Genomic DNA, 26,296 nt, shown 5'->3' on the forward strand with positions numbered 1-26,296 from the left:
TAAAAGTTTTGACAGAATATATATTTTGGTTGATTCCATCCTGTAACAATTCACATTTATTGCACACTTCCAAAGCTAAAACTAAAAGATTTTGATACCATGATATGCGAAATTACTAATGAGAAAAGGATCCCAGGAGTACAAAACGAATGGGTCATGGATATTGTTTTTCCAACACCTAACTGGACAACCAGACATACATCTCGACATACTGAACATAAGATTTAGCGATATATTCTGCAAAAATACAATTTGCTGGCATAGAGCTAAATGCTGCTGCAAAAAATAAAACTAAAAAATAAATAAACGAACCTTGACAGTCAGCAACTGCTTAGTTGATTTTTTATTTTTTTTTTTTTTTTTCTGGTATACCACAACCTTAATTTGGTTTGTCAATGAAAGTTTCTACTAAATGCCACTAATATGACATCTTATAGATGGGATACATCTCAATAGTCAGACTGCAATCACCGATTTAATTATACTTCATGAATACAATGGAATATTTCTTATTAATTTCGTTTTATACGATCACTGTGCTGTGAAAGTTACAAAATATAAAAAATATCTTGTAAATAATACTAAATAGTCACTTATTTTCTAGCCATACCTAGCATAAGTTGCAGACAGTCTGAAGCTTATATTACTCAACATTGAGAGACCTCTTGCATCAAAATCTACCATAATACTCTTGGTGACCATAAAAGCTTATATTCATTGAAATCAATTGTATTCATTGTATCTAAAATCAATTGTATTCATTGAAGTAATGACAAGCGAGCCCCCAAAATACTCTTGGTGACCATACAAGAATCCTTGGAAAATACTTATTTTACACCTCAAGAGAATCCTTGGGAAGACCAGGTGAGTACAATCAGATATTCAAATCTTTCAGAAGTATCCCAGCTTCTCTATGACAATGGGGTAATTGGCGAGCTTGATCTTCTCATTGACTCAGTAACTTGGTGAATAAAAGATTTAATAGCAATTAAATCTATCACAGCTTCTTTGTAATTTCTTCATTTATGTGGTGGTAGTATGTCATTCGCTGGAACGAAGAGATGGCATCTTCGTATTTCCTATTCTTAAAAGCATTGTCAAACAATTTAGACCAAGTTTTCATCTTCTCTTGTACCTTGAAAAAATAAAATACAATATAATCATGTGTACATAGTTGGTCATATGACAACGCAGCAAGGACACCTATTTTCTACTAGCTTCTGCCAATAACAAACACATCAAAACTCAAATCGATGCACATCAGGTTTATGAGGTCAATGTGTATATGCATTTGTTATACAGAGACAACCAAAGGTTCAAATCTGCAAGCTTCCAGGTTGTCTTACCTAATACTCGATTTCCTTAAGTGCTTGAGGACTAGTAGCCTCTTCAACAGCTTCCCTGAATTCCATCATCTGTATCAGAAATTACAAGAAGTAAAATGTCACATTAGTAACAAAATCTTTTTGCTCAAAGAAAATAAAAAATTAAGAAACTTTGTAATACACAACCAGGCTTGCTGCACAGTGGTAACATAACAACAATAGACCTATTCGATCATGGATTGCTAGGTCTTACCAGAACCCCAGACCTACAAGAAAAAAAGGTTAATCATCCGGAACAGTGTGGAAATTCATCTCTTGACCTCGTCAATGAGAACTCGTTGAGATTTTCCACAAGAGTTGATCCTAACAGTTGTACACATTGTTGCAGGAATTCTTCCAAACTGATGCTAGGGTCATTTTGAGAACATGGCAGACCAGCATATTATACTGGACTTCACCACCTCTTTCCTTGTGTAGTACGTTTTTACCTTATTTGAACATCAAGGTATAGTACAAAGTAAATGAATAATGTAATAGAAGAGGTAAATTTTGGTATGGAAGACTCTGACAATCATCCAAGATAGTAACTTTGTAGAATATTGGTCTAGTGTACCCAGGCTACCACCAATATGGCTATATGTATTTTATATAGTAGATAAATGCATGTCATTCAAAATGTGCAGCACTACTCAGTGACAATATCTAAGGCTCTCTTTGATTGAATTCAACCGTCCATACCAGTTGTGGCACATGTATGACGTTATTGACGTATGCTCACCCCACACCCCCATCAAATGTCTTGTTTATCTCCGGGACACAAAAAAAAATCTATTAGAGGGATGGCTTGGTGCTTTTCTCCAATTGTTATCTCCTTAGAACTCCTCCATATACAAAAGTGCACTTTAAAAAAAAATTAGTTGTCTAGATGTATAATGGATCCGATTACAATTTTCTGATGGCTAAATTTGATCATATTAACTAGCAAGAGATTGCAAAAATCTTTCTCATAAAGTCATAATTGCATTTGTCCACAGTACAGAAGTTCACACGAAATTGAGAACTTGCACAAATATTTCGGTTACTTTGAATAAAAGTTTTGACAGAATATGTATTTTGGTTGATTCCATCCTGTAACAATTCACATTTATTGCACACTTCCAAAACCAACACTAAAAGCTTTTGATACCATGATATGCGAAATTACTAATGAGAAAAGAATCCCAGGAGTCTAAACCGAATGGGTCATGGATATTGGTCCTAGGACCAGAGAATGAGGGAATGATGGACATTTTGCGAAAGAAGCAGTCTGCTAGTAACTATGAACTTCTTGCTCCTGTTGATGAATTGAAGAGAGTTGCATACTTGCATGACTATTTATAGGAGGAACTAGAAGTGGGCAAAGTGAATGTGTGTTGGTTTTATGTTAGTGGGAAATGAGAAAAGCTAGAGGAACTGGGGAACCTTATCAAAATGGAATAACTAAAATTCCTAATTTATAGAACACTGTGAAACTAAAATATAGAATATTCATAATGGAAAGGAAGAGAAAAGGCTGGCATACGAGAATTTGGTTATAGCAACTGTCACACTCCAAATTTTTAGAAAATTTAAAATAGGGAATTTTCCAAGATATAAATATCTCAATCGTCATCCTATTCAATCATCTAAAAACTCAGGATGAAACGAAACCCTAATAACCCATTTTCCAAATTTCTAGAATATAAATATCATTTACATTTCACTTATTACATACACATATGATAACTTATATAAATATGAGTTTGATACACTTTACCTTTAAGCCAGCACATCATCTTAGAATAGGATATTTGCATCCCTGCATACAAGATTAACGGATCCTACCCTCCTACAAAAACAGAGTTAGACATCACAATAAAAGGATTTATCTCAACCAGTCAAATTTTCATTCATAATCAAAATCTCATTTTAGACATTGAAGTCTAATTGATATCACATAGTTCGTCCGCATATTAGGAAATATCAATTATTATTACACTAACAGGTCATTCATGACACATTCAATGAATACCTGATTGGGTCATTCCCGCCACATTCAATGAATACCTTTTTAAACCACCACTATCACGTACACAATTTAATACTAACATTGTACACATATAGTTATCACTAAAACTAATATATAATATGCAATATGGTTGCTGCACTTTAGCTCAAAGCTGCCTACGTATCCAAATCTTTCAAGATTGGAATCAAGCCTTCATAGTTCTTAGACTTATTTGTCTCGCATAAATATCATATATTCCTCTTGTAAACTCGTATTTGTGAGTCACAGCCATCTCTGGGCTTTTAATGCTCATAACTAACAAGTCATTCCTGTACATTCAAGGAATCCAGACCTATATTCCCGTACACTAAAGGAATAGAACCAACCCGCAAGGCGAATACCTTAGTTCCTCTCTAGGGCGGTTTCCTCCATGACTTCACTAGTCATAATTAAACATTTCTTTTTATTTCAACCAGGAGGCGTGGAGAGTTATAAAGATATGGGTGACACGTGTATATCATAAAAGACTGAAATATCGCATAGTAGTCAATACACGTACACACGTATATATATAAAGTCTTAGCCTAAAGCCAAGCACGCTAATAACCCTAGACATATCCTAATAGACCAAATCATAATCCGAGTAAAAAGTCAAGCTTGGTCAACTAGTCAAAGTCAAGCCTGGTCAACATCAGTCAACCTGCTAAAGGTCAACAACAGTCAACCAGTCCTAAACTCATCTAACCCAAAAACCCAAAGACTAAGGCCCAAAATCTTTAGCCTTTCCCAAGCCCAACTAAAACTTAAGCCCATAAGTGAAATCTAAAAAAAAATAAAACACTCAAGCCCACATAACTTATTTCGGCCCAAGCCCAACAAAAAAGAAATGAACAGGATCGGTACCTTCTTCTTCTTCCTCCTCACAGCTCACCACCTCCACCAATTAGCCAACACAAACCACCAACCCTCCTCCACTCTAACCCCATTGATTTTACTCCACAAAAAACCCAATCTTTTGACACCACTAAAACCCAATTCCATCACTCGTCAAAAGTCGCGTTTCCACGCCATTAACGTCCCTGAGCTACTTTGACAGCACTCAAACAAACCCCACCAAAACCGCTCTATTTTAATCCCTAATGAAAACCCAACATAATGGTATAGCAAAAACTCGATTTCGTTACCTCGATCACACTCCCTCCAACTAGATCGCGCCGCCATTAATGCCCCCACTCTCCAGCACTCAATCACCCCCACTACCACCAATCATAAACCAACCAAAACCACAACAATAAGAAGTCAAAACCACAACAAAAAGAGTTCAAACAAAATGCAGGACGATTTCTTCTTTTGGGCTTACGCTACGATTAACAGCCCATAAAGCTTTAACAAATCAATTTCATAGTTTCACAGTTCAGCAAATCAATATGTTAACATTTAACAGTTTATCAATTCGACAGGATAAAACAAATTGACAGAAGAATAAGCATAACAAAAATACTGAGTGGAAAACTAGCTTTTTCTTCGTACCCGTAAAACTCTAGGTTCGGTGAAATAGAAAAATAAAATATAACTACTCACTCGAGATACGCTCCTGCTATCCGCTGATATCAGCTATCAGTAAATCTCTAGCAAGAGACCTCTCTTCTTCTCTATGTAAAAAACTCTCTTTTTTCTTCTCTGTGTAAAAAAAAATCTCTACGTGTTAACTCCTTTTTGTTTTAAAACCCCCCGAAAAACAAGGATGAAGATTTATCTTTTTACCTATGGAGTTTCCTATCCTATTTTTGTTTTATCTATTATTATTATTATTATAATTATTATTATTATGGTACTAGGAAAATATATATATATATATATATATATATATATTTAAAAAAAATTGGGTGTTATAGCAACCAAATGGTGGTATCGGTCCCAACTCCCAACCAGACCTTTACGGTGACTAAAAATTTGGATCAGGGCCTGATCAGTGCAGACCTACAAATGCTCCTCCATTATATAGAAACTAGTGTATGAAAACACAATCATTTCTTTAAGGATTTAGAGATCTATATTGTTTTTCCAACACCTAACTGGCCATCCAGACATACATCTCAACATACTGAACAAAAAATTTAGACGATATACTCCGCAAAATATATTTTTCTGGCATAGAGCTAAATGCCGCTGCAAAAAAGAAAACTAAAAAATAAATAAACGAACCTTGACAATCAGCAACTGCTTAGTTGTTTTTTTTTTTTCCTAGTACACCACAACCATAATTTGGTTTGTGAATGAAAGTTTCTACTAAATGCCACCAATATGACATCTTATAGATGGGATACATCTCAATAATCAGACTGCAATCACCGGTTTAATTATACTTCATGAATACAATTAAATATTTCTTATTAATTTCGTTTTATACGATCACTGTGCTATGAAAGTCAATGAGAACTCGTTGAGATTTTCCACAAGAGTTGATCCTAATAGTTGTACACGTTGTTGCAGGGATTCTTCCAAAATGATGCTAGGGTCATGTTGACAACATGGAAAACCAGCATACTATACTGGACTTTACCACCTCTCTTTCCTTGTGTAGTTTTTACCTTATTTGAACATCAAGGTATAGTACAAGGTAAATGAGTACTGTAATAGAATAGGTAAATTTTGGTATGGAAGACTCTGACAATCATCCAAGATAGTAACTTTGTAAAATATTGGTCTAGTCTACCTAGGCTACCACCAATATGGCTATATGTATTCTATATATTAGATAAATGCATATGTCATTCAAAATGTACACCACTACTCAGTGACAATATCTAAGGCTCTCTTTGATTTAATTCAACCGTCCATACCAGTTGTGGCAAATGTATGATGGATGCACACCCCACGCCCCCATCAAATGTCTTGTTTATCTCTGAGACACAAAAAAAATTCTATAGGAGGGATGGCTTGGTGCTTCTCTCCAAGTGTTATCTCCTTAAAACTCCTCCATATATAAAAGTGCACTTTATAAAATTTTCACTTGTCTAGATGTATAATGGATCCGACTACAATTTTCTGATGGCTAAATTTGATCATATTAACTAGCAAGAGATTGCAAAAAGCATTCTCACGAAGTCATAATTGCATTTGTCCACGGTACAGAAGTTCACACGAAATTGCGAACTTGCACAAATATTTCGGTTTTTGGTCAGACAAGATAAGGGATTTCCAGCAGGACTATTGTAACATGATGAAACACTTTGAATAAAAGTTTTGACACAACATGTATTTTGGTTGATTCCATCCTGTAACAATTCACATTTATTGCAAAGCTAACACTAAAAGCTTTTGATACAATGATATGCGAATTACTAATCCTCAGATCAACAAGAAGCATTCAGATACAGATGCATCACTGAACAGGAAAGAAGCTATAGAACTCACCTCAGTCAACAATTCCGGTTCTGACACTATTTTTTCTTCATCCACGTGAACACCTTCCAGTTGCAACTGTCAATGACCAAATCATCAGAACTAGCATTCTAGACACTATTAAAGCCTTAAATGACAATAACAACTAGAAGAAAGAAAATGAAAACACATAAACAAGGGTAACAGAGAGGAGGTGTAGCCATGAAGTCAGCAACACCACTATCACAATCATCTATCAAAAGAAAGAGGCAATAAAGGAGAAAAGGAAAAATGTAGGCAAAAAGTGCGTGTACTGGCATGGATCCAATCAATCTTTGCCCTTTATATGGCCAAAAAGGTAAACCTAAAATCACTCTTCAATAAAGGCCTAACTAGTAGAATCCATTAGCCAATAAGTTCTTGTGTTCTTCTCCATTAAGTGGATGAATATAATAGGAAAACAACGGAAACACAAAAATCATTTTTGCAATAATAACCCTAGGATATTCACAGTATAAACCAACTGGAGGCTCCCCTAAAACATCTTGTTGAACAATATGCAGCCAATATTTGAACTAGTATCCTTTCTTCACCCAAATGTAGACAATATAGACGATAACAGAGAAAAGAAACTACAAAAGCCTAACATTCATGTTCAACAAGAAGACCTAAAAAGCTAAGGTACAACAACTAACACCTGGAGATAACAATTCCTAGAAAAGGGAAACCATAAATTAAAAAGTATATGTATATTCTTACAAGGTATATTGTCCTTAGCAACGGCTTCCGCAGTGTTTGGTAGGTGTCAATGACAAGAGACGATTGTTTAGCAGCATATTCTCTTTCTTTATGAGGGAAATACAACAACAATAAATAAAAAAAAGTCAGTCGAACTTAGAAAAACAAAAAAATAAATAAATAAATAAAATCATTAAACTACCTCAGATTTTGTATGAACCAAATCAGGATGCAGTTTCTTTTGCCAGTTTCTGTACTTGCTTTCAAGATGAGTATCGTCTATGCCATAAATTTTCTCCCTGTTTCAATCAAAGTAAGCTTATCAAGTTATCTAAACGTAAAGTAAACACAATCGGAAATTAAAAATAATAATAATAATAAAAATTGAACACTCACAAGTGAAATATCTGGAAGTAATCAACAAAAGGATCAACCGGCTGAATGCTTCTACAAGACTGACAAGCGAGAAAAGGCTTCAACGTCGCAACAACATTACAGTTCCAACATCTACTGCTGCTTACATTGGAAGAGAAATTCTTTCTGGAATAGCTATAGTTTTCCAAAAAGTGATTTCCACAGCCCTTGGATTCTCTCAAGTTTTGAGAAGAGTAATACAAAACTCTGTAAAACTTTTGGTTTGGAACCAAAATAGATGAAAAACTACCCAAGGTACGTAGAATTGAAATCAACAGTTTCTTGCTCCACATTTTCATTTTTCTGGCTAATAAATAAAATGACACATATAATTTATGTGACAAAAATTATCAAATTATGAACATGTATAAACAAAACAAAACAAAAGAGTACATGATTGAAGTAGCAATACCTGTTTGAAGTAGCAATACCTGATTGAAGAGGTTCCAATCCACTTCCACCTGTCTAGCAAAAGGAACCAAACTAAACTCCGTGAGTTACTTCTTTTATCTAAAACCCACACTAAAAATTAATTAACACACAAGATAGTGGGATTGTGGTGAAGAGCTAGTCCATAAAAGAAGGCCCATAAGTCCTTGTCTTTTTTTCTCCTTCCTGCTCAATCCCATTTAGTTGCTCATACAAGGATTGTGTAAACAGAGTGGGTGATCAGTCATGTGATTTTTCCATGAGTTAGTTTGATACTTTGATGTTTGGTGTCGTAATATAGTGGAGAAGTTGATATGGATATATTTATAACAAAAGTGGACCTTAAAACTGATGAGTTTCATTTCTACTGAAGTGTGTATCCCATCCATGACTACTAAAGCACGTATCCTTCATAGAGTTGTGTGTTAATAACAAAGCAATAAAAAGGATAGTTGCGCTGCATAGGAAATTTCTATCTAAGATAAGATCTTATAAGACCTGAATGAAGCCTATCTCACATGGCACATCTAGGTACGGTCCTTTTGGGCTGCACACCTCTACTTCTAACAGGAGACTCACATTACCAAGCAACAGTTCATTGTAAAAGGTGATGCAGTCGTTCGTCTCAAGAATGATATAAATAAACTTAAATAAACTTATTGTTTTGACTTCTAAGAACCAATTGATCCAGTTACTTGTATATGTGAGATTGACTAGCAGAGTAAATTAGATAACACAAATAGAACGGGGAAAAACTTATTTTAAAACAACAAATATGTAAAACCAAGCACCATCGATAACACACAAAAAAATATAAAACCAAACACCATCATTCCACAAATTTAATCCTAAGACACTCATTGTTTGCTGCAGTACGTTAGTGACTTAGGAATAAAATTTGTTATAGCAACTTGTGAAAGCTTGTTACTTTGTTAGCTTCTGCCATTGCATTTAAATACCATCACTATCCTCAACGATTTTTGGTGGCTATCACTTAAATTGATATGATTCACAAAACCATTTTAGATCAAATTTCTAATAAATTGAAAATTAACCATACCATTCCAAAAATAGAGAGAGTAAACATACATCATACACTCTCATTCAAACAAGGCATCACAAACAAGCACCCATTAAATTTCACAATTTCAATTCTTGAAGTAATGCGCAACCTCTCCCAAGATAGATTGTTTCTCCTCAAAACTCAACCTCGCAAACTTTTCTATAGCCCCCGTGTTCATATAAACTGACCTATAAACACAACAACCTACCATCCATTTTTATAGTACGATTCTCCAACTCCCATCCAGGAACACAATAATTACCAACAACTAACAAAGGCCTACTATACGCCCCCAATCTCCTTACTAACACCTACAATTACAGGAGATTTATCCTTCATCACTTGGAAACTAAAATTCAAGGCAGCCGACCTCTTCACTGAAAAATGCTCCAAAACGTCTGATAAACAAATGTTATTCCCCCTTTCATTCAACAAATCTAATACATGGAGTACCCTCCAACTATTCTCTACGAACTGACAAGAGGCTTTTCCACAAAAATTCAAAACTTCAGCAGTAAGACACATGCAAGTTTACTAGCAGCTGAGATTGTGTTGAGGACAACAAAAGAAAAAAAGTGTGAATGCATCACTTTGGAGAGCAACTTGGGGGAGATTATTCGGATGATGGAGCACGAGACTATGTCAGGCTGGAGTTATAGGGTTATCTCAGAAAACATATTTATTTTGTGTAAAACTTTTTTTTTTTTTAGTCTTTTTAGGAAAACATCTAAGGCAGTTAACTGTCAAGAAACGTTCATCCTCCATAAGTATCCAATCTTGCCCTAAGAGCTATCCACTGACCGATGAAAACAGGGCTGACCAAAATCAGTGACAAAGAAGTGAAGTGCTTACCACTACTGAGCAAGATATCGTGTTCGTAGGCAATGGAACTAGTATTGACCATTTTGTTATTTGGACTGGACTTTGGGCCGCAAAGTAAAATCCATTAAAACTTAAACCCTCTCCGCTCCCAAATTCCACCCTTTCTAACTCACCAATCTTCTTGGGCATCTCTTTCTAGAATCTCATCACTCATAGCTGCTTCTACAGGTGATTTGCGGAACTCAAACACAATTGAATGGAAAAATGAAGAAAAGAGAACTCTCTACTTCAAAATGAAGAAAAGAGCCTAAGAGATTTTTTCATTAATTTCTGACATAAAGCATTCCAAGGGACAACATATATACTCTCATTCTCCACGATAGACCACACCGACTCTGAAATACAAAGATTACCTAACCTGCATACTCTACGTAATCATAGGATTAACAAAATCTTAATGGACAGGAGCTAATGACTCAACTGTCCCTATTTAATGCTAAATATTACCCAACTGCCCTATGGGACATAACAATACCTTCCCCTTTTTAAACATCCTTGTCCTCAAGGATTAAAGTTTGGGAAGTTGGCAGCAATATGAGACCAGTCTTCCCAAGTAGCATCCTTAGGGACTGTGTTCGACCACTGGATAAGCACTTGTGTAACCACCTTATTGTTTCTAGGGATCATCTTTCTGCCCAAAAATTGCAATTGGTTCCACTAGCATTTGCCCTTTAGAATCAACCATAGGCAACAGAGGCATTGGTGTCACTGAATTGCCCAACTTCTTTTTAAACTAAGAGACATGAAAAACCGGATGAATTCGTGATCCTTGTGGTAACTTCAACTTATAAGCAACTTCTCCAATCTTAGCAACCACTTCTAAAGGCCCATAGAACTTAGCGGCTAACTTAAGGTTCTTTCTAAGATCAACCAATGTTTGTCTATATGGCTGTAAACGGAGGTAAACCTAGTCTCCCACTTCAAAAGATCGTTCAGTTCACTTTTTGTCAGCATACCATTTCATCCGCTCCTGTGCCTTGTGCAAGCCTGCTCTAATTACTTCAATCATAATGTCTCTTTGCTTCATATAATCTTCCACTGCAGCCACTGAAATTGTTATTGCCATTGGTAATGCCAGATGAGGTGGTGTATACCCATAGAAGGCCTTAAAAGGGGACATCTTCAAGCTTCTATGGTGATTAGTGTTAAATCACCACTCCGCCAAGGAAAGCCACTTATGCCAAGTTTGAGGCTTATGTCCCACCATGCACCTCAGGTAGTTTTCTAGGCAAGAGTTGGTTCTTTCCGTCTGTCCATCTGTTTGTGGATGATAGGATGTACTAAGGTGAATCTTCGTACCCATTGCTTTGAAGAATTTTTGCCAAAAAGAGCTGATAAACGCCTTATCTCTATCTGAAGTGATCGAGGATGGAAGTCCATGCAACTTATATATGTGGTTCATGAATTCCTTCGCTACCATTGTGGCAGTGTATGGGTGAGCCAATGCAATGAAATGGCTATACTTTGTAAGCTTGTCGACAACCACCGTGATCACATCTTTCCCTTCTGACTTAGGTAACCTTTCAATGAAATCCATAGTGTGTGCTGCCACGCATACTCAGGAAGAGGCAAGGGTTGTAGTAAACTAGCAGGAAACACATGTTCATTTTTGTTTCTTTGACACACGTCACATGTACTAACAAACTCCATTACATCTTTCTTGAGTCCTGGCCAGAAAAAATAAGATTTGGCTCGCTTATAACTGCCTTGCATTCCAGAGTGTCCACCCACAGCAGAGGAATGTATCGTGGCTATCACTTTGTTCCTCAAGTCACTATCATTCCCTATATAAATCCTGTTCTTGTATCTCACAATGCCAGAGTTGTACGTGTAATTTTTTACTCCAGAAGGATTGAGTAGCAACTGAGAGATGAGCGTGTGCATCAACCCATCTTGTTCATAACTTTGTTGTACCTCTTTGAGCCACAATGGTTGCACCATGGACATTGCTTGCCAGCTAGCTTGTTCCTCCATAACCTTTGAGAGCGCATCCGCAGCTCTATTTTCAGTGCCTTTCTTATACTTGATTTCATAATCAAAACCAAGTAACTTGGTCAGCCATCTCTATTGCATCATAGTTGTCATTCGTTGTTCCAAAAAATATTTGATACTTTGTTGGTTAGTATGTATAACAAAGTGATGGCCTGAGAGATATGGTCTCCATTTTGTCACAGCCATGACTATTGCAAGTAACTCTTTCTCATAAGTGGAAAGACCTAGAGTTTTAGGACCTAAGGCCTGCTGAAAAAGGATATATATGGGCCTTCCTCCTTGCATCAAAACAGCCCCAACTCCTCTAGCACATGCATCGGTTTCAACCACAAATGGTAGTGTGAAATTCGGTAATGCCAACACTGGGGTAGAAGTCATGGCCACTTTCAATTGTTCGAAAGCCTTTTCTGCCTCCATGTTCCACTTGAAACTATTCTTCTTGAGCATATTAGTTAGTGGTCTGCTGATGTTGCCGTAACCTTGAACAAACCTTCGATAATACCCCGTAAGGCCCAAAAATCCCCTAAGTCCCTTCAATGTAACAGGTTTAGGCCAGTTCACCATACTCTCAACCTTGGCGGGATCAATAGCTACACCGTTCGGTGTAATTAAATGACCTAGATACTCCAATTGAGATTGTGCAAAGGAACACTTGGACATTTTGGCAAACAAACTATGCTTCCTTAGTACTGTTAGTGCTTCCCTTAAGTGTTCTACATGCATGTCCATATTAGGGCTATATACTAATATGTCATAAAAAAAACAAGTATATACTTTCTCAAATAGGGCTGAAACACCTTGTTTATCAAGGCCTGAAAAGTTGCTGGGGCGTTCGTCAAGCTAAATGGCATGACTTTGAACTCATAGTGTCCATGATGTGTCCTGAATGCAGTCTTGTAGATATCAGTTTCAGTCACCCTAATTTGGTGATAACTAGACCTGAGGTCTATTTTAGAGAATACTTTGGCGCCATGCAATTCATCTATCACCGGAATCGGAAATTTATCCTTGATAGTGATGTCATTAAGCTTTCTGCAGTCCACACAAAATCTCCAATTGCCATTTTTCTTTTTAACAAACAATATAGGGGAAGCAAAGGGACTATGGCTAGGTTGTATTAGGTCGGATTCAAGCATTTCCTGCACAAGCTTCTCGATTACAGCTTTCTGCACATAGGGGTATTTGTATGGTCTTTGGTTAGTAGGTTCTATATTGGGCTTAAGTGGGATATGGTGGTCTAAGGTTCTTGTTGGTGAAAGATGTTTGGGTTCTGAAAAGATATCTGAAAACTCATGCAAGAGATTGGACACAGATGTGGGGGTGTGGAATCTATTGGAGTGGTTGTCACTAAGAATAATTAGCCCATGAGGCCATGGGTGTTTTTCTTAATGAACCTTTTAAGTGCATTTCCGGACATCATTTTAAAAGAGGCATTCTCCTCTCCTCCAATTAGGGTAATTCTCTTCCCGTCCTTCTTAAAGCTGATTTGTAACTTATTCAAATTGAGCAAAATATCCCCACACTTCTTAAGCCAATCGCCTCCTAAAACCATGTCACAACCACCCAAAGGTAGTATTCTGATCTCATCTTCAAAGTGATGACCCTGCATTGTCCATTTTAAGTTAGGACATATGGCTTTGCTTACTATCCTTTCTCCATTAGCAACTGTTACTAACATATGAGCTATAGGTTCCACCGAGCAACCACCTTGTTTAGCGGATTCAAGATCTAGGAAATTGTGAGTACTGCCACTATCAATTAAGATAGTGATAGGCCTCTTCTTGAGCAACCCTTGTATTCGAATGGTGTTTTGACTCACATTTCCACCCAAGGCATTAACTGAAATTTTCATATTCGTCTCTATCTCTTGTAGCAACCCTTGTCCACCTCGTCTTGATCTTCTTCACTGGACACTAACATGTACAGTTGTTGACTTTTACAAAAATGACCCGGCTTATATTGTTGATCGCAGTTGTAGCATAGTCCTTTCTCTCTCCTGGCTCTCATTTGAGCGGGTGTAAGTCTTTTGATAGGCTGTTTAGTAAAAGAACTAGATGTAGTTAAATTCCTCCTCACATCCCCAAATCTTTGATATAACTCAACAATCAATTCTTCCCATGTAATTAAATTTTTACCCTCTTGATAATCCAAAAACCAGGAATCGGCCTTCCCTTCGAAATAAAGAGATGCGATATTCACCTTTTGACATTCATCAACATGATAAATCTGAAAAAACTTCCTACATTTCCTTACCCAAAACCATCAAAATGAGGAAAGTCATTTGTCGATTTCCATCTGTTTGCCTTTTGACTTCTCAAACCCATCACTCACTAGCTTGAACAATTTTTCAAATCTTTCTTCAGTTCTTCGATCGACATCATCGCGAGATTTTCGGAATTGTTTCAAGTCTTCATGAAGCTCGCATTCTTTTGAGAAAGTGCCAACACCATCAATCAATTAATCCAAGGATCGAAATGCTCTGATACCAGTTGTCCGATTTGCGGAACTCAAACACAATTGAATGGGAAAATGAAGAAAAGAGAACTCTCTGCTTCAAAATGAAGTTCAAAGCCTAAGAGATTTTCATTAATTGGGTGTTGAAGACTACATATTTTGGGGGATATAGAGAGACTGTATATTTGATAAGGTGGTGCTTGACTGTGGGATAGAGCCATAGAGGCATGGAGAGTAGAGTGTACTGAGGTGCTGAAGATACATAGAGAGTGTTTAATGAATATGGAGTGCTCAGGTCTCAAATTCCTTCTGTTGATTTTGTTTGAAATTGGTCTCAAGGGGTTTATAAAGTAGTCATATCTTTGTCTATATATTTCATTCCGTAGTTAATAGAGGTTAAAATCTCTCATGCTTTTCTAGTTCGGTAGGGGCCGCAGAGTTGGATGAATATCATCTTGATTGTGGAAAGGTTTTGGAAGACTTACCAAGACACAACTAATCCCTTCCAAAAACTTTTTAAACTTACAACTTTAACCAAGCACGCCTTACTTGTGAGTGCCTGTAGACATGGAAATCCTTGCAGAATCTTTAGACAGAGACACTTATGATTGGAATAGTTGTTAGGGGATTCTTTTGTATAATAGTATTTCTTCTTTATTGTGATTTTTCTTTTGTAAAAGAGAGACGTCAGTCAACAAAAAGTAGGATTGGAAAACTGAAAAGGGAATGAGAAAAGTTTAGCGTAGTTAGTATTATTGGTATTAAGGAGACTTATCAAAGTAAAAAAATTGGTATGTAGCAGCTGTTCTTTTCCAGTAGATTTTATTGATACTTCTAATAGACTATTACATCTCTTAACCTTATGGAACTGCATAGATACCCTAACTTGTGTTTTTGTGTGTGTGTGTGATAAATACATGATTACCTTAACATTCACTTAAATAAATTATGCCTCATATTCCTTTCCAGCCAAATTCTCCAAATGCCGCGTCCCTTCTGAGAATGGACGTTCGAGAACCAAGAAGCAAGAAGCTAATAAGATCTTCACCGAACCAGGAAACCCTCAATGGAGATTTGACAAATAATTGAAGAAGTTCCAAATCCGCCTAGAAAGGGACAACTGATAAGGTTATGACTTACTGATTCACCATCTGACAAACAAAGGGGACACAAATAACAAGATGTTCCTTGAAATTACCTTAACAAACAAAGGGGGTTAAGGTAATTGTTTGTGAGGGTATGACTCACTAATTCACCATCCGACAAACAAAAGGGATAAATATAACAAGATGTTCCTTGAAATTACTTTAACAAATAAAGGGGGTTAAGGTGATTGTTTCCTTTCTTCTTTAGAACATAATGCTGACTTTGTTTGTAGGGGTGAAAGTTGAGTTGGTTTATGCTAAGATTGAGAATGACTGTTTTGTAGCTTTCAGAAAAGGTTGATAACACTCTGCACGAGCTATTCCAAAAGGGCGATGTGGCACAAAATTACATGCATGGGTCTAAAGTCATAAATATTGATAATCGGTTTCTACTCGTTAGTTTAAAGCGTTGTAGAAGGCACATGTCCATGAAACAGCATAGGAAATGTGGTTCATTTGATTTTCCTCCGGAGTCACGCAAGTAAGTTTTGTAGCTCTCAAAACACCCATGTATTGCCTTATCTTGGAAGTTCAAATAGATATATTGTTGGTGTCATATGCGTTTATGAACCTCATCAGGCTTGTTCTATAGATAAAAGCGTTTGAAGTTGGGAATGTATTCAAATAGATATCATTCAGTCACTAGATTTAAAAAGTGGACTGAATGACTGGTAGAACATAAAAGATACCTTCTACTTTAATGAGCTAGACAATAAATCCGTACATAATTTAAGGTTTTTCTACACAACGGCGTTTAATCTGGATTTCTTAGTCAGTGGATTCAAACAGGAACCAGTAGACTATAGCTGGAGAAGTAAAGTGATTATTCTTTGATACTGGATGTGTGCCATCATTAGTGTTGTTAAACATGTGTCTGCCTGTGTTAGACCTACAAACCCCTTTTATATACTGATGTGAACCCCTTTTATATACTGATGTGAGTTAGGGTTCATAATCATCAATTAGTCTAGTTTCTTTTCTAGGTTGTTTCTAATTACGAGTTTAGGTATTGCTTTTAGCTTCCGTTTCCATTAGTTTCTAAATTGTAAGCCTTCTAAGGCTGGCCAAGTTAGTTTTTGGGATTGAATAAAAATTAGTTATAGATATATATTACATTGTTATTGTTATTGTTATTGTTATTGCAGTCAATTATATGTCAAAGCTTAAGGGTTTAGGGTCTTCTTCGTACGAGGTTTTCTATACATAATAATGAATATTGGTGATTCTGATTGATGCCTAACACTGGTTATTTGTTGCAGGTTTGAAATAGTCGAGCCAATGCATGAAATGTGGAAAGAATATGTGCTGAAACAAATAAAAAATCCAGGGTGAGTTTTAGATGGAAACCAGAGATATTTGTGACAATTTGTTTGATATGTCATGGTGCTCAATGACAATTTTCCGTTCTTTGTGTACATTAATATTCTGTAAATATTGCTTCCATTGTTGCAGGAATACTAAAAATATAGCTCGATGTCTTCTCCATGCCGACTTACATGGAGCTATTTTTAGAGGTTGTATGAGAAACATATCCTTTTCCAGGCCTAGTATATTATGTGGACAGGTTTTGCTTGCATAGTTTTGGTCATTGTTTTGTTGTATACACGTGTCTAGATGTCACCGTGATTGATGGAGGTCTCCTAATTGGTGGCCGAACTCTTGGTTTAGATTTCCCAAATCAAAGAAATGAACTCTTGGTCTAATAAGAATCATTATCCGCACCTCTATCCGTACCTCTATCCTAACTATTGGGAAACGGACTCAAAACTTGAATAAAACCAATTGAGATTTCACCTGGAACAGAGTTTCATTGCTTAGGTTGTTATTATTAAGACCCCCTCTCTTCATTATGCTTGGACCTTTAGCCGAGCTCCGTTCAGTTAGCCCTTTTAGTGTCTGTTATGTTTGTCTGCATGATTAATAGAAGAATGCCCACATTTTATACCTCAATATATCCATTGTGCAAATATTGATTTTCTTACTGTTTCTTGCAGTTGCCGAGTGTAAAGTAGCTTCATACTTGGGAGTTAGTGGCATAATGGTTCGAGAAACAGCAGAGACTTTTGGGATAATAACACGTGATAATAAATTTTGAGGTGCTATGCATTTTAAGTTTGTCAAAAAAAACCAATGATATCCACCGAAAAAAGAAACTTGCCTTCATCTGTAGTGATTCATTTCTTGCTTCAGTTGACATGAGTTTCTTTTGCATGTATATGTATATTACTTTACCTTCACCTTTTCAAAAACTTCCTTTTCCCTTTGTGGTTGTTTACTTGCATGTTTTTATGCTTAAATGGAATTTGTAGAGAGTTGGAGCTCTTGCTGACTAGGTGTTTCTGTACATCTTTTGCAGTTGTGCCCAAAAGGGGTTATGTTTTCTTATTTCAAGATTACATTGCATGGAGACGAACTTGTTTCCAGAAAATACGATAAATGATGTTGGTAAAGATGAACGTCTATTGTAATGGATCCAGGACATATTTCAAGCAGATATCAAATACCGCCATGTATGATCTCAAGCTTTGCATTGTCCTTGTTCCTTTTTATTGCTGGTTACTGAATGACGACATAGTCGTTGAAGCCCTGTCTGGGAATGCCAAGCTCTGGTGTATATTGGCGTCAAGTGGGACTCTGACAGGAAACAGGAAATCTGGAAGACAAGAAATTATCAATCCCGACTCGAGGAAGTTTTTGTAGCTGTACTTTGTGACTTATAGGACTCACATACTATTTGTGCCACCATGGAGATTTCTATTGTGCTACTTTAGTTATGAGAAAAATAAAATAAATTGAAACATTGGTTTTTTTGCCCAATTTAAATGTTTCACACAATGAATTGTCTAGGTTTAATATACTTATTAAACTTCCCTTCTACTTTATAAAGACATTTGTAATTTGTCTTCTAGTATGCAGAGTCAGTGAAGCTCGATTTTCTTGATATTTATGATATATTCCAATATTTTTCAGTGGATTTTTTATTTTTTGCTGGTGGAATATTCGTGGGTTTGTGAAATGATTGTCTGTGGAATATTGACAGACAACAAAGTGAACAAACTATTATTCCTCTTCGTAAAGGGAAGATGAACCTTTACCAAAAGTCCAAAACTGATATGGAGAGTGACACAGAAGTGTGATGGTAGTTGCCTTGTTTCTAATATTCATAGTGAATACCATGTTATACTAGAAACTATTGGATGAAGGCACCTATCAATATGAGAAAAGTTAGCTTGCGGCTATACTTCACAAAGTTGCTGGTGGGGTGGCGGAAATTAATTAGGGAGAGTGGTACTTCAAGAGTTCAAAGTGCTAGCACATGAAACCAAGGAACAAGGAAGACACAAGACACATGGGTTCATATTTGTGGAGTGGTAATTGGGGAATTAATACTTTGTTATTTTAGTGTCTTGATGTTTATTTTGATTAGGAGAATTTTGAATAAATTAGGGGTGTCAGATTTAACGTCATATCTAGGATGGCGCCTAGGAGTTTTTGCTTTCTACTTTTAATCCTGAATTAATAACAAATCCTTAAAATAAAACCTAACCCTGCCGGGGATATGAGTATATATCATCTATTCATTTGTACATCGGCTCTCTCTTGCATTTTAACTTTTTAAGCCAGTAGGCTTTATCCTCTTCTAAGTATCAACTATGAACTATTTCAGTTTTACATCAAGTGGTGGAAAAACCAGTAAGGATGCAAATAACAGCTCCGTTGAGGCAAATAAAATGTTCTGGTGCTTGAAATTCGATAACCATTTTGTACAAGATTTGTGGCAATTAACAACTTTTTTACTATTCATGTTCTTCCTTTTTTGATAAAAGAAATTGCACATATAATTTAGTTTTTCACTTCAATATATAGGGACGCAACCATGGAAATCAAAATTGTCAATAAATATCATTAAATAAAGAGGGGTGTTTGGATCCTATTTATTTATTGTAAAAAGTGTTAGTAAAAAATAAACGTTTTTTGAAAGAAAAAAAAAAGTGTTTGGTCTCTATTTTTTTTAAAAATTGTTTTTCATCCAAAAAATATTTATTGGTCCGGAAAACTCGTTTTTAGTAAAGCTAGTGTGGCCATGAGAGAGAGAGTGTGAGTAAATCTAGAACACTCATCAGGAGGAGAGAGGGTGTATTGCACCAAAAAATTTAGTAATCAATGTCTCTCAAGCCTACGCACCGCTACACCTTGCCCACTCTAGACGAGGGGTGTAATACGGCGCGGGGTGGGTTAACCGGGGGTCAGATAGATAGTGATGGGTCGGGGCGGGTCTAGGGGATACAAATCTAGTGGTTCCCGATGGGGTGGGGCGGGTTGACCCGGCCTGTTGGGTCAGCTTATTGGGCGGGTCATCCAGGTCGGGTGGAAATTATCATTTTAATCCAATTTCACAAAAAAAAAACACTTTCAAATTCTGCAAGTAATATATTTCCGATTCACAACATACATAAAAAAAAAATGGAATCAATCAATAAAAATAAACAAAAAAAAAAAAATTGAACTTGAACTTGAACCCAAAATCATATCAGCAAATTTGAAACTTCTTTATCGTGATTTACCATTTGTAAATTGATTATTTTCCATAGCATGATAAATTGAAGATGGGAGCGAGGATCTATAGTACAAAACAATAAAATATAAACTAAAAGAATTCGAAATTAATACAATGATAAATAATTCATCTTCTCCAAAATTCAAAAGTTGAATTTGAACTTTTGATATTTGCCCAATGTTCAAACTTAAATATTTGAAATTGATGTTGAACTCATAAGTTTGTTGTCACACCTCAATTTCGACAGAATTCGGAAAAACAATATTTGTTCCCGACTCTTCAATTTTCGAGGTGTGAATATGCGGATAATATGTGGATAATTAAAAATCCATAAACAGTTTAAATATGCGGATAATTAAAAACCAATAAAATTTTTCAATTAAACAAAAGTCATCTTCATTACAAAAATTAACAAATAATATTAGGTTACAAATCTCTTTTCAATAACTCTTTATTTAAAATTACAAATGAAAATACAAATAACATTGTCTCAACTAAAAATCTATATCACCTCAAGGGAAAACAAAATCTATCTTGAAATGCGACGCTAACGCAAACCACAAGCAGCAACCAACCTTCTTAAACACTAAACTTGTCAAGACTTATCAACTATGTTCATTTAATGAACACACCCGATAAGCAAACATGCAAATCGGGTCAGCATTATAAAAATGGTGGTGTGAGTAGCTCTAAAATACAACATATATTTATACATATACATACACAATCCATAAGGCAGTTAGTTCTTCCACCGAGCCTTTAACTTCCAACAACTAATCTGACATTCTTAACTATAATAAGTAAAGGCGGTAGTTCCTCCAATCGAGGCCTTTAACTTCCCACTAACCACACAACAAACCATACGCATAATAAAAGGCATTTAGTTTCTCCACGAGGCGCCTTAGGTTCTAACTAAACTAATAACCAGCCAAACATATTCTATACTTACCACATTTCATGCTCAATTACAGAGTGGGTCGTCTCTACACAAGTAATTAGTTTGTCCCACCCTTCTACAAAACCATATACAATCATCTATCTAAAGATATATCATTTACCAACATATTACCATAATTATATTAATTAATGATTTCTTTGCGTGTCCCTAAAATCACGTCGTATCTATGTCTTACCTAGTTTCCCTGGCTACCACAATCGCTTTCCAACGCCGAACATGTACATCCACACGCCTCCCCTCACATAATGAACCACTCCGTGCGTAACTACCCTAAGCGGGATGCTGCACACCAGGTAACCCTCACACGAAAGTCATTATGTAATTACTGCCACTATTCGGCATAAAATATCGCGCATCTCGTTCTAATTTTGTGAACGAAATAATCAAGCCACCATTCGGCTACGCCATAAGGACCAATCACATTACTTACGCTAGAAGGGCCATTCAGATTCACTGAAACGCCCGAAGGGCCAATCATATCACATACGCCCATCACAAGGGCCAAATCACATGAGTTGTGGTAGTTAAGTTATAGGATTTTCGTTACGTAATTTATTAAAGTGTCATACATTTATATCTCAGAATAAGAAGACACTTTAATAAATTACTGCGCCAGTATACTTAATTGTACTGAAACTCAACGTTTCTCGTTATAATATAATCCACATTATCACGTGTCAATACTATTCATTGCACGATATCCAAATATCTATATATCAAATCTCGAAACTTATTATTTCACGTGCTAATTATATATTGCACTATACCATATGGAATATCTCAAGCCTTCATAAATACTACAATTCATTTAAGTATCAACTCATAATAGTAATCAATCATGTAACGTATTCGTTCAATATATTTATGTGAACTCAAATTCCCCATCAAAGGCACGCATAATTATTCAAGTTCAAATCACAAGTCAGGTCAAACTGATCAACCATCAAAAAGCCCAAAACTAAAGTCCATGAATCTAAGTCTGTATATAATTTAATTCTTATAAAAACGTATATAAGAATTCCCCTCTTGTTACGTGCCAATATATTATATGCTTTACACACTACTCACGTCAAATCTTAATTAGATAATGACAAACCAATTTATACAGGCTTTCGCAATATTCTATCATTGGACTTGTCTATACAATAAATATAACAATATAACCCAATAAACAGTCAACAGTCAAAGGTCCAAACCCAACAGTCACCAGTTCGGCATTCATCCAAACAGGTCCTAACGCAAACTCGTAGGTAAAACACTTCAACCCATGGTCCTAATCCAACTAACCAAAATAAAGCCCAAAATCGGGGCCCGAAACCAAGGCCCAAAAGTCTAAACCCTTAAAGACTCACTTTGACCCATTTTAAGTCAAATGGGTCGGCCCAGAATAAAAATAGAAACTGGCCCCAAACCAAAAAGAAATTAACTGGCCCAACATAACTTAAAATGAAATGGGCCCAAAGAATCACAACTTAGTTCCGGCCCACAAGTCCACAAAAATTACTTAAGCCCACAACAAAACTTAGAAACCGGCCCAAGAAAACTAATTAGTTTTTTGGCCCAAACAACTTAACCTAAACCGGGCCCAAACTAAACAAAAGAAACTGGCCCATAGACTAAACTAAACTGGTCCGGCCCAAACAAAACAATACTCAAGGCTTTGGCCCAAAGCCCAAGCCCAAACCCAACAGGTCGTCTTCTCCAGCTTCTTCTCCACCACCAGCCCAAATTTTCCGGCCACCAACTCTCCTCCTCCCCCTTTTTCAACCCAGCGGTTTTGACCCTTGTCAAAAACCAACCAACTTTAATACACACACCACTCCCTTTCATCCACTGTCGAGATCACTCCCAAATCTAGATCTTGACCGCCATTAACACTCACCTCAAGCTTCAACAACACTCTCCATCAATACCCACACACACCCACGACCACCAACCATAAATTAACCAACACCTAACACAAATATAACAGTTCAATTAATCTACCACCACCACCACAGTATCGCAGTACCACACTCGCGCCCCCATTAATAGCTTCTCGAAGCTTCGACAAAACCCAACCAAACCTCCATTCACATACCCAACCCTTTACAATAACAACCTAACACTCTTCAATCATACCACAACACTACAAGTTCAAACCACCCACAGCAAAAGTTCAAACAAAAATAGACAGGACGATTCTTGGGCTCGCGCCGGCATTGTCACGTCCTTGAAGCTTTCAACCACACCCAAACTCGATTTCCTACACTGCTAACCCTCCCTTTAAATGGGATCTGGGTCGTGCGCCATTAACAGCTTGTTTCAAGCTTTGACAGAGCTTCAACAGCCCCGACATCAACAACTCGATACAAAGCCAACATAAAACAAAGAGTTCAAACCACCAAAAGACAGGGTGATTCCATTATCTCGGGCTCGCGACGCCATTAACGGCCTCCGGAGTTCGAGCAGTCCAACAGAGTTTCAAAAGACAGTTTAACCAATTTTAACAACGACATGACGATTAATAATAGCAGAATAATGAACTGAAAACATGAGCAGAAACCTTTAACAGTAAAGTTGGACATGAAATAGAAAACTAATATACTCACATTAATCCAAAGCTTCACGAATCTTTATCGTCCGAATTGTCACACTCCAACACTCTAGCAATCGAGTTTCTATCTCTGCCTCCATTTTTATTATATTTTTATCTCAAAAATCCTATTCTCTGGAAAAATATGAATATATACTCGGGTTTGAAACCTAAGCCTAACACAGACTCGGGCCCAGAAATCAGGCCCACATATCCCAAATCCAATCTAGCGAATTTTAAATAAATAATTAAATTAATTAATAAATAAATAAATACTTATTTTAAATACGGGCGTTACATTTGTGTTAATATCTCCTAAATTCCTACAAAAGTTAAAAGAAAGTATAAACAAAATACAAAAATGTCTTGAAATTGTGCAGGTCAACGGGGTTGGGTCAACGGCTTTTGACACGGTGTGGGTTAGGTGGCTTGACGGGTCGGGTTTGAATATATAACCTACCCCCATAGACCGACCACGTAAAAATGGTGGCGGGGCGGGTCTGTTTTCGGGTCGGTGTGGGTTTGAGTGGGGGTGAAGACCGGGTGCCCTAGTGGATCATGGGTCAACGGTTTTTTTAGTGACGGCCCGGTTATTTTCTCCAAATAAAACTATTTTTTTTTTTATTATTATCTCTCGATCTCTCACTTGAATAGCCATCTCTCACTCGATTTCTAAAGGTAAGAAGATCCTAAAAAAGATATTTTGTTTATTGTTTACTTGTTCTGCTTTTCCTATGATTGATTCAGGTATGGTATCGTCACTCTTTAACAACTAATATGTTGTAATGACAAGGTTGGAGATTCTTAGAGCAGTAATTTGCTTCTTTCATTTCATCACCTTTATTATATACAAACAGCAGAGAGAGATTTCCATAACTTCTTTGTGGCGGTCTGCTTAATTAGCTTGGTCGATCTCAAACTAGTGCTTAGCTTAACATCACTTGATCAATTATATTATATATAAGGTCAGTTTATTACAAATTTTCTTCTTCTTTGTTTTTTAATTGGGTCATTCATTGTTAAAGGTTAACAACATAACCATGTTTTGCAAACTTAAACTCTTGATCCATCACTTATTTGAAATTTGAGCTAACCAATTCTACTCATAAAGTCCAATGATGACTATCTCTTAAAACTGATTTGTATTTTTAGCTGCTAATTCTCCACCTTTACATGATTTTAAATGTGCAGATAACCAATTCTACTGATAAACTTCATTGATCATTGTAATGATAGTAGGTTTGACATATGCTTAGAATGTGCCTAGGATCAATGTTATAAATAAGTTTTCCTGTTTGTTGTTTGCTGTGAATTTTTAATTTTATTGCAACCTTTAACCACCATAAGAGCTGAACTGTGAAAACACCATGCGTAGAGAAACTGTGTTTGCTATCACGTTCTTTTTAGATTTGTAGAGGTGGATAGCATACATATATGGGCCCATGAGGCTTTTGTTTCTTGGTTTTTGGGTGTGCTTTCTTGGTACGTGTTTGTGACACGTAAAACTCGGTAAGTGTTTTCAGTCCTTTTTTTTTGAAGTGGGGAGGGGGAGGGAAGGTTAGGTTGGGGTATGGTTTTTAAGGTGTAATGTTTTTCCCTTTCCCTATTAAATTAGTTCTTCTGATTGAATACACAACAGACTCTGGGATTTATGCACTAATCCTTTTGACCTGAAATTTTACTACTTCGTCTTTTCCTTTTTAAAACCTCTGTTTTCTTTTTGAGGTGGTTCAAAAGTTGGTACCAAAATTCATTAAACGTTTTGTCATATCATGTACCTCCTCATTTTTCAGTCTTAGCTTCCTCCTTGCCCAAATGGTTAAGTGCCATAATTTGTTGTTGTGGAATGTAGGTGCGTTGGCTTTTCCATATTTGCTTTGTGCAATTATGATTTTGTTGCAACTTAGAAATGGAGTCCAATATATTCCATTTGTGTTCTGTTTGATATTTTTGGTTTCTACTCTGACATTTTGTTTGGGTTTTTGATATGGAATAGTTTTTCGTATGATTCTGTATGTGTGACTGTGAGAATCATTTACTTGCATGGGTCGATTATGTAGTTGTTTACTTTAGATTTATAGTAGTGTTGGCACATTCAGTCCCCTATGTGTGTATGTTGGGAGAAAGAGTCTTGAGTAACATTCCCTGCTTGACCTTTTTTTTTTCTTTTTAAGTAACGTATAACATTGTCTTTGAGGACACTTGCAGAAAAAATTACTATATTGTCTTTGAGGAAAGTCCCACTAGAATTAACGTGCGTCCCCATCAAATGTCTTGTTTATCTCTGGGACACAAAAAAAAAATCTATAAGAGGGATGGCTTGGTGCTTCTCTCCAAGTGTTATCTCCTTAGA

At 36.4% G+C, this 26,296-nt stretch overlaps 2 protein-coding genes across 23 annotated transcripts; one reads left to right on the forward strand and one right to left on the reverse strand.

The window, feature by feature from the left end:
- Positions 1-695: 695 nt before the first annotated feature.
- On the reverse strand, positions 696-10,903 carry LOC147486077 (iron-sulfur cluster co-chaperone protein HscB homolog). 20 transcript variants are annotated; one of them, XR_015201025.1, is made up of 9 exons: positions 9,406-10,903; positions 8,319-8,352; positions 7,870-8,190; positions 7,676-7,772; positions 7,495-7,580; positions 6,769-6,834; positions 3,121-3,192; positions 1,347-1,415; positions 696-1,135 (listed from the first exon to the last, which is right to left on the reverse strand). XR_015201025.1 is itself a non-coding variant. In XM_086570613.1 (9 exons), the coding sequence occupies exons 1-5, from the start codon at positions 9,408-9,410 to the stop codon at positions 7,509-7,511; spliced, it is 267 nt and encodes an 88-aa protein (XP_086426739.1). In that variant the 5' UTR covers positions 9,411-10,903; the 3' UTR covers positions 696-1,135; positions 1,347-1,415; positions 3,121-3,192; positions 6,769-6,834; positions 7,495-7,508. The 20 variants fall into 20 exon arrangements, 14 of the variants coding, with proteins under 14 accessions (XP_086426739.1, XP_086426737.1, XP_086426734.1 ...); XR_015201026.1 differs by having other exon boundaries at positions 7,870-7,928; positions 8,300-8,352; XR_015201027.1 differs by having other exon boundaries at positions 7,870-7,928; positions 9,377-10,903.
- A 2,255-nt stretch (positions 10,904-13,158) lies between these two features.
- LOC147486078 (ribonuclease MRP protein subunit POP4-like) lies at positions 13,159-18,669 on the forward strand. 3 transcript variants are annotated; one of them, XM_086570616.1, is made up of 7 exons: positions 13,655-15,002; positions 15,677-16,036; positions 16,137-16,333; positions 17,112-17,180; positions 17,305-17,366; positions 17,847-17,948; positions 18,209-18,669. In XM_086570616.1, the coding sequence occupies exons 3-6, from the start codon at positions 16,203-16,205 to the stop codon at positions 17,945-17,947; spliced, it is 363 nt and encodes a 120-aa protein (XP_086426742.1). In that variant the 5' UTR covers positions 13,655-15,002; positions 15,677-16,036; positions 16,137-16,202; the 3' UTR covers position 17,948; positions 18,209-18,669. The 3 variants fall into 3 exon arrangements, with proteins under 3 accessions (XP_086426740.1, XP_086426742.1, XP_086426741.1); XM_086570614.1 differs by lacking the exon at positions 15,677-16,036 and having other exon boundaries at positions 13,159-15,002; positions 16,144-16,333; XM_086570615.1 differs by lacking the exon at positions 15,677-16,036 and having other exon boundaries at positions 13,657-15,002.
- Positions 18,670-26,296: the final 7,627 nt, after the last annotated feature.

This window comes from Coptis chinensis, chromosome 7 (assembly GCF_015680905.1).
Source record: "Coptis chinensis isolate HL-2020 chromosome 7, ASM1568090v1, whole genome shotgun sequence".
Classification (NCBI taxonomy): Eukaryota; Viridiplantae; Streptophyta; class Magnoliopsida; order Ranunculales; family Ranunculaceae; genus Coptis; species Coptis chinensis.

Excerpts from the sequence above, each read along its gene's own strand:
- LOC147486077 (XM_086570603.1), bottom strand. The coding sequence starts at position 10,390 with ATGCCCAAGAAGATTGGTGAGTTAGAAAGGGTGGAATTTGGGAGCGGA. Across the intron at positions 8,191-8,299 it reads GGTATTGCTACTTCAAACAG|AAAAATGAAAATGTGGAGCA; the intron begins GTATTGCTACTT and ends TTTATTAGCCAG. Across the intron at positions 7,773-7,869 it reads TACTTCCAGATATTTCACTT|GGAGAAAATTTATGGCATAG; the intron begins GTGAGTGTTCAA and ends TGATTGAAACAG.
- LOC147486078 (XM_086570614.1), top strand. Across the intron at positions 16,334-17,111 it reads TTTCCTCCGGAGTCACGCAA|GTTTGAAATAGTCGAGCCAA; the intron begins GTAAGTTTTGTA and ends TATTTGTTGCAG. Across the intron at positions 17,367-17,846 it reads ACATGGAGCTATTTTTAGAG|TTGCCGAGTGTAAAGTAGCT; the intron begins GTTGTATGAGAA and ends TGTTTCTTGCAG.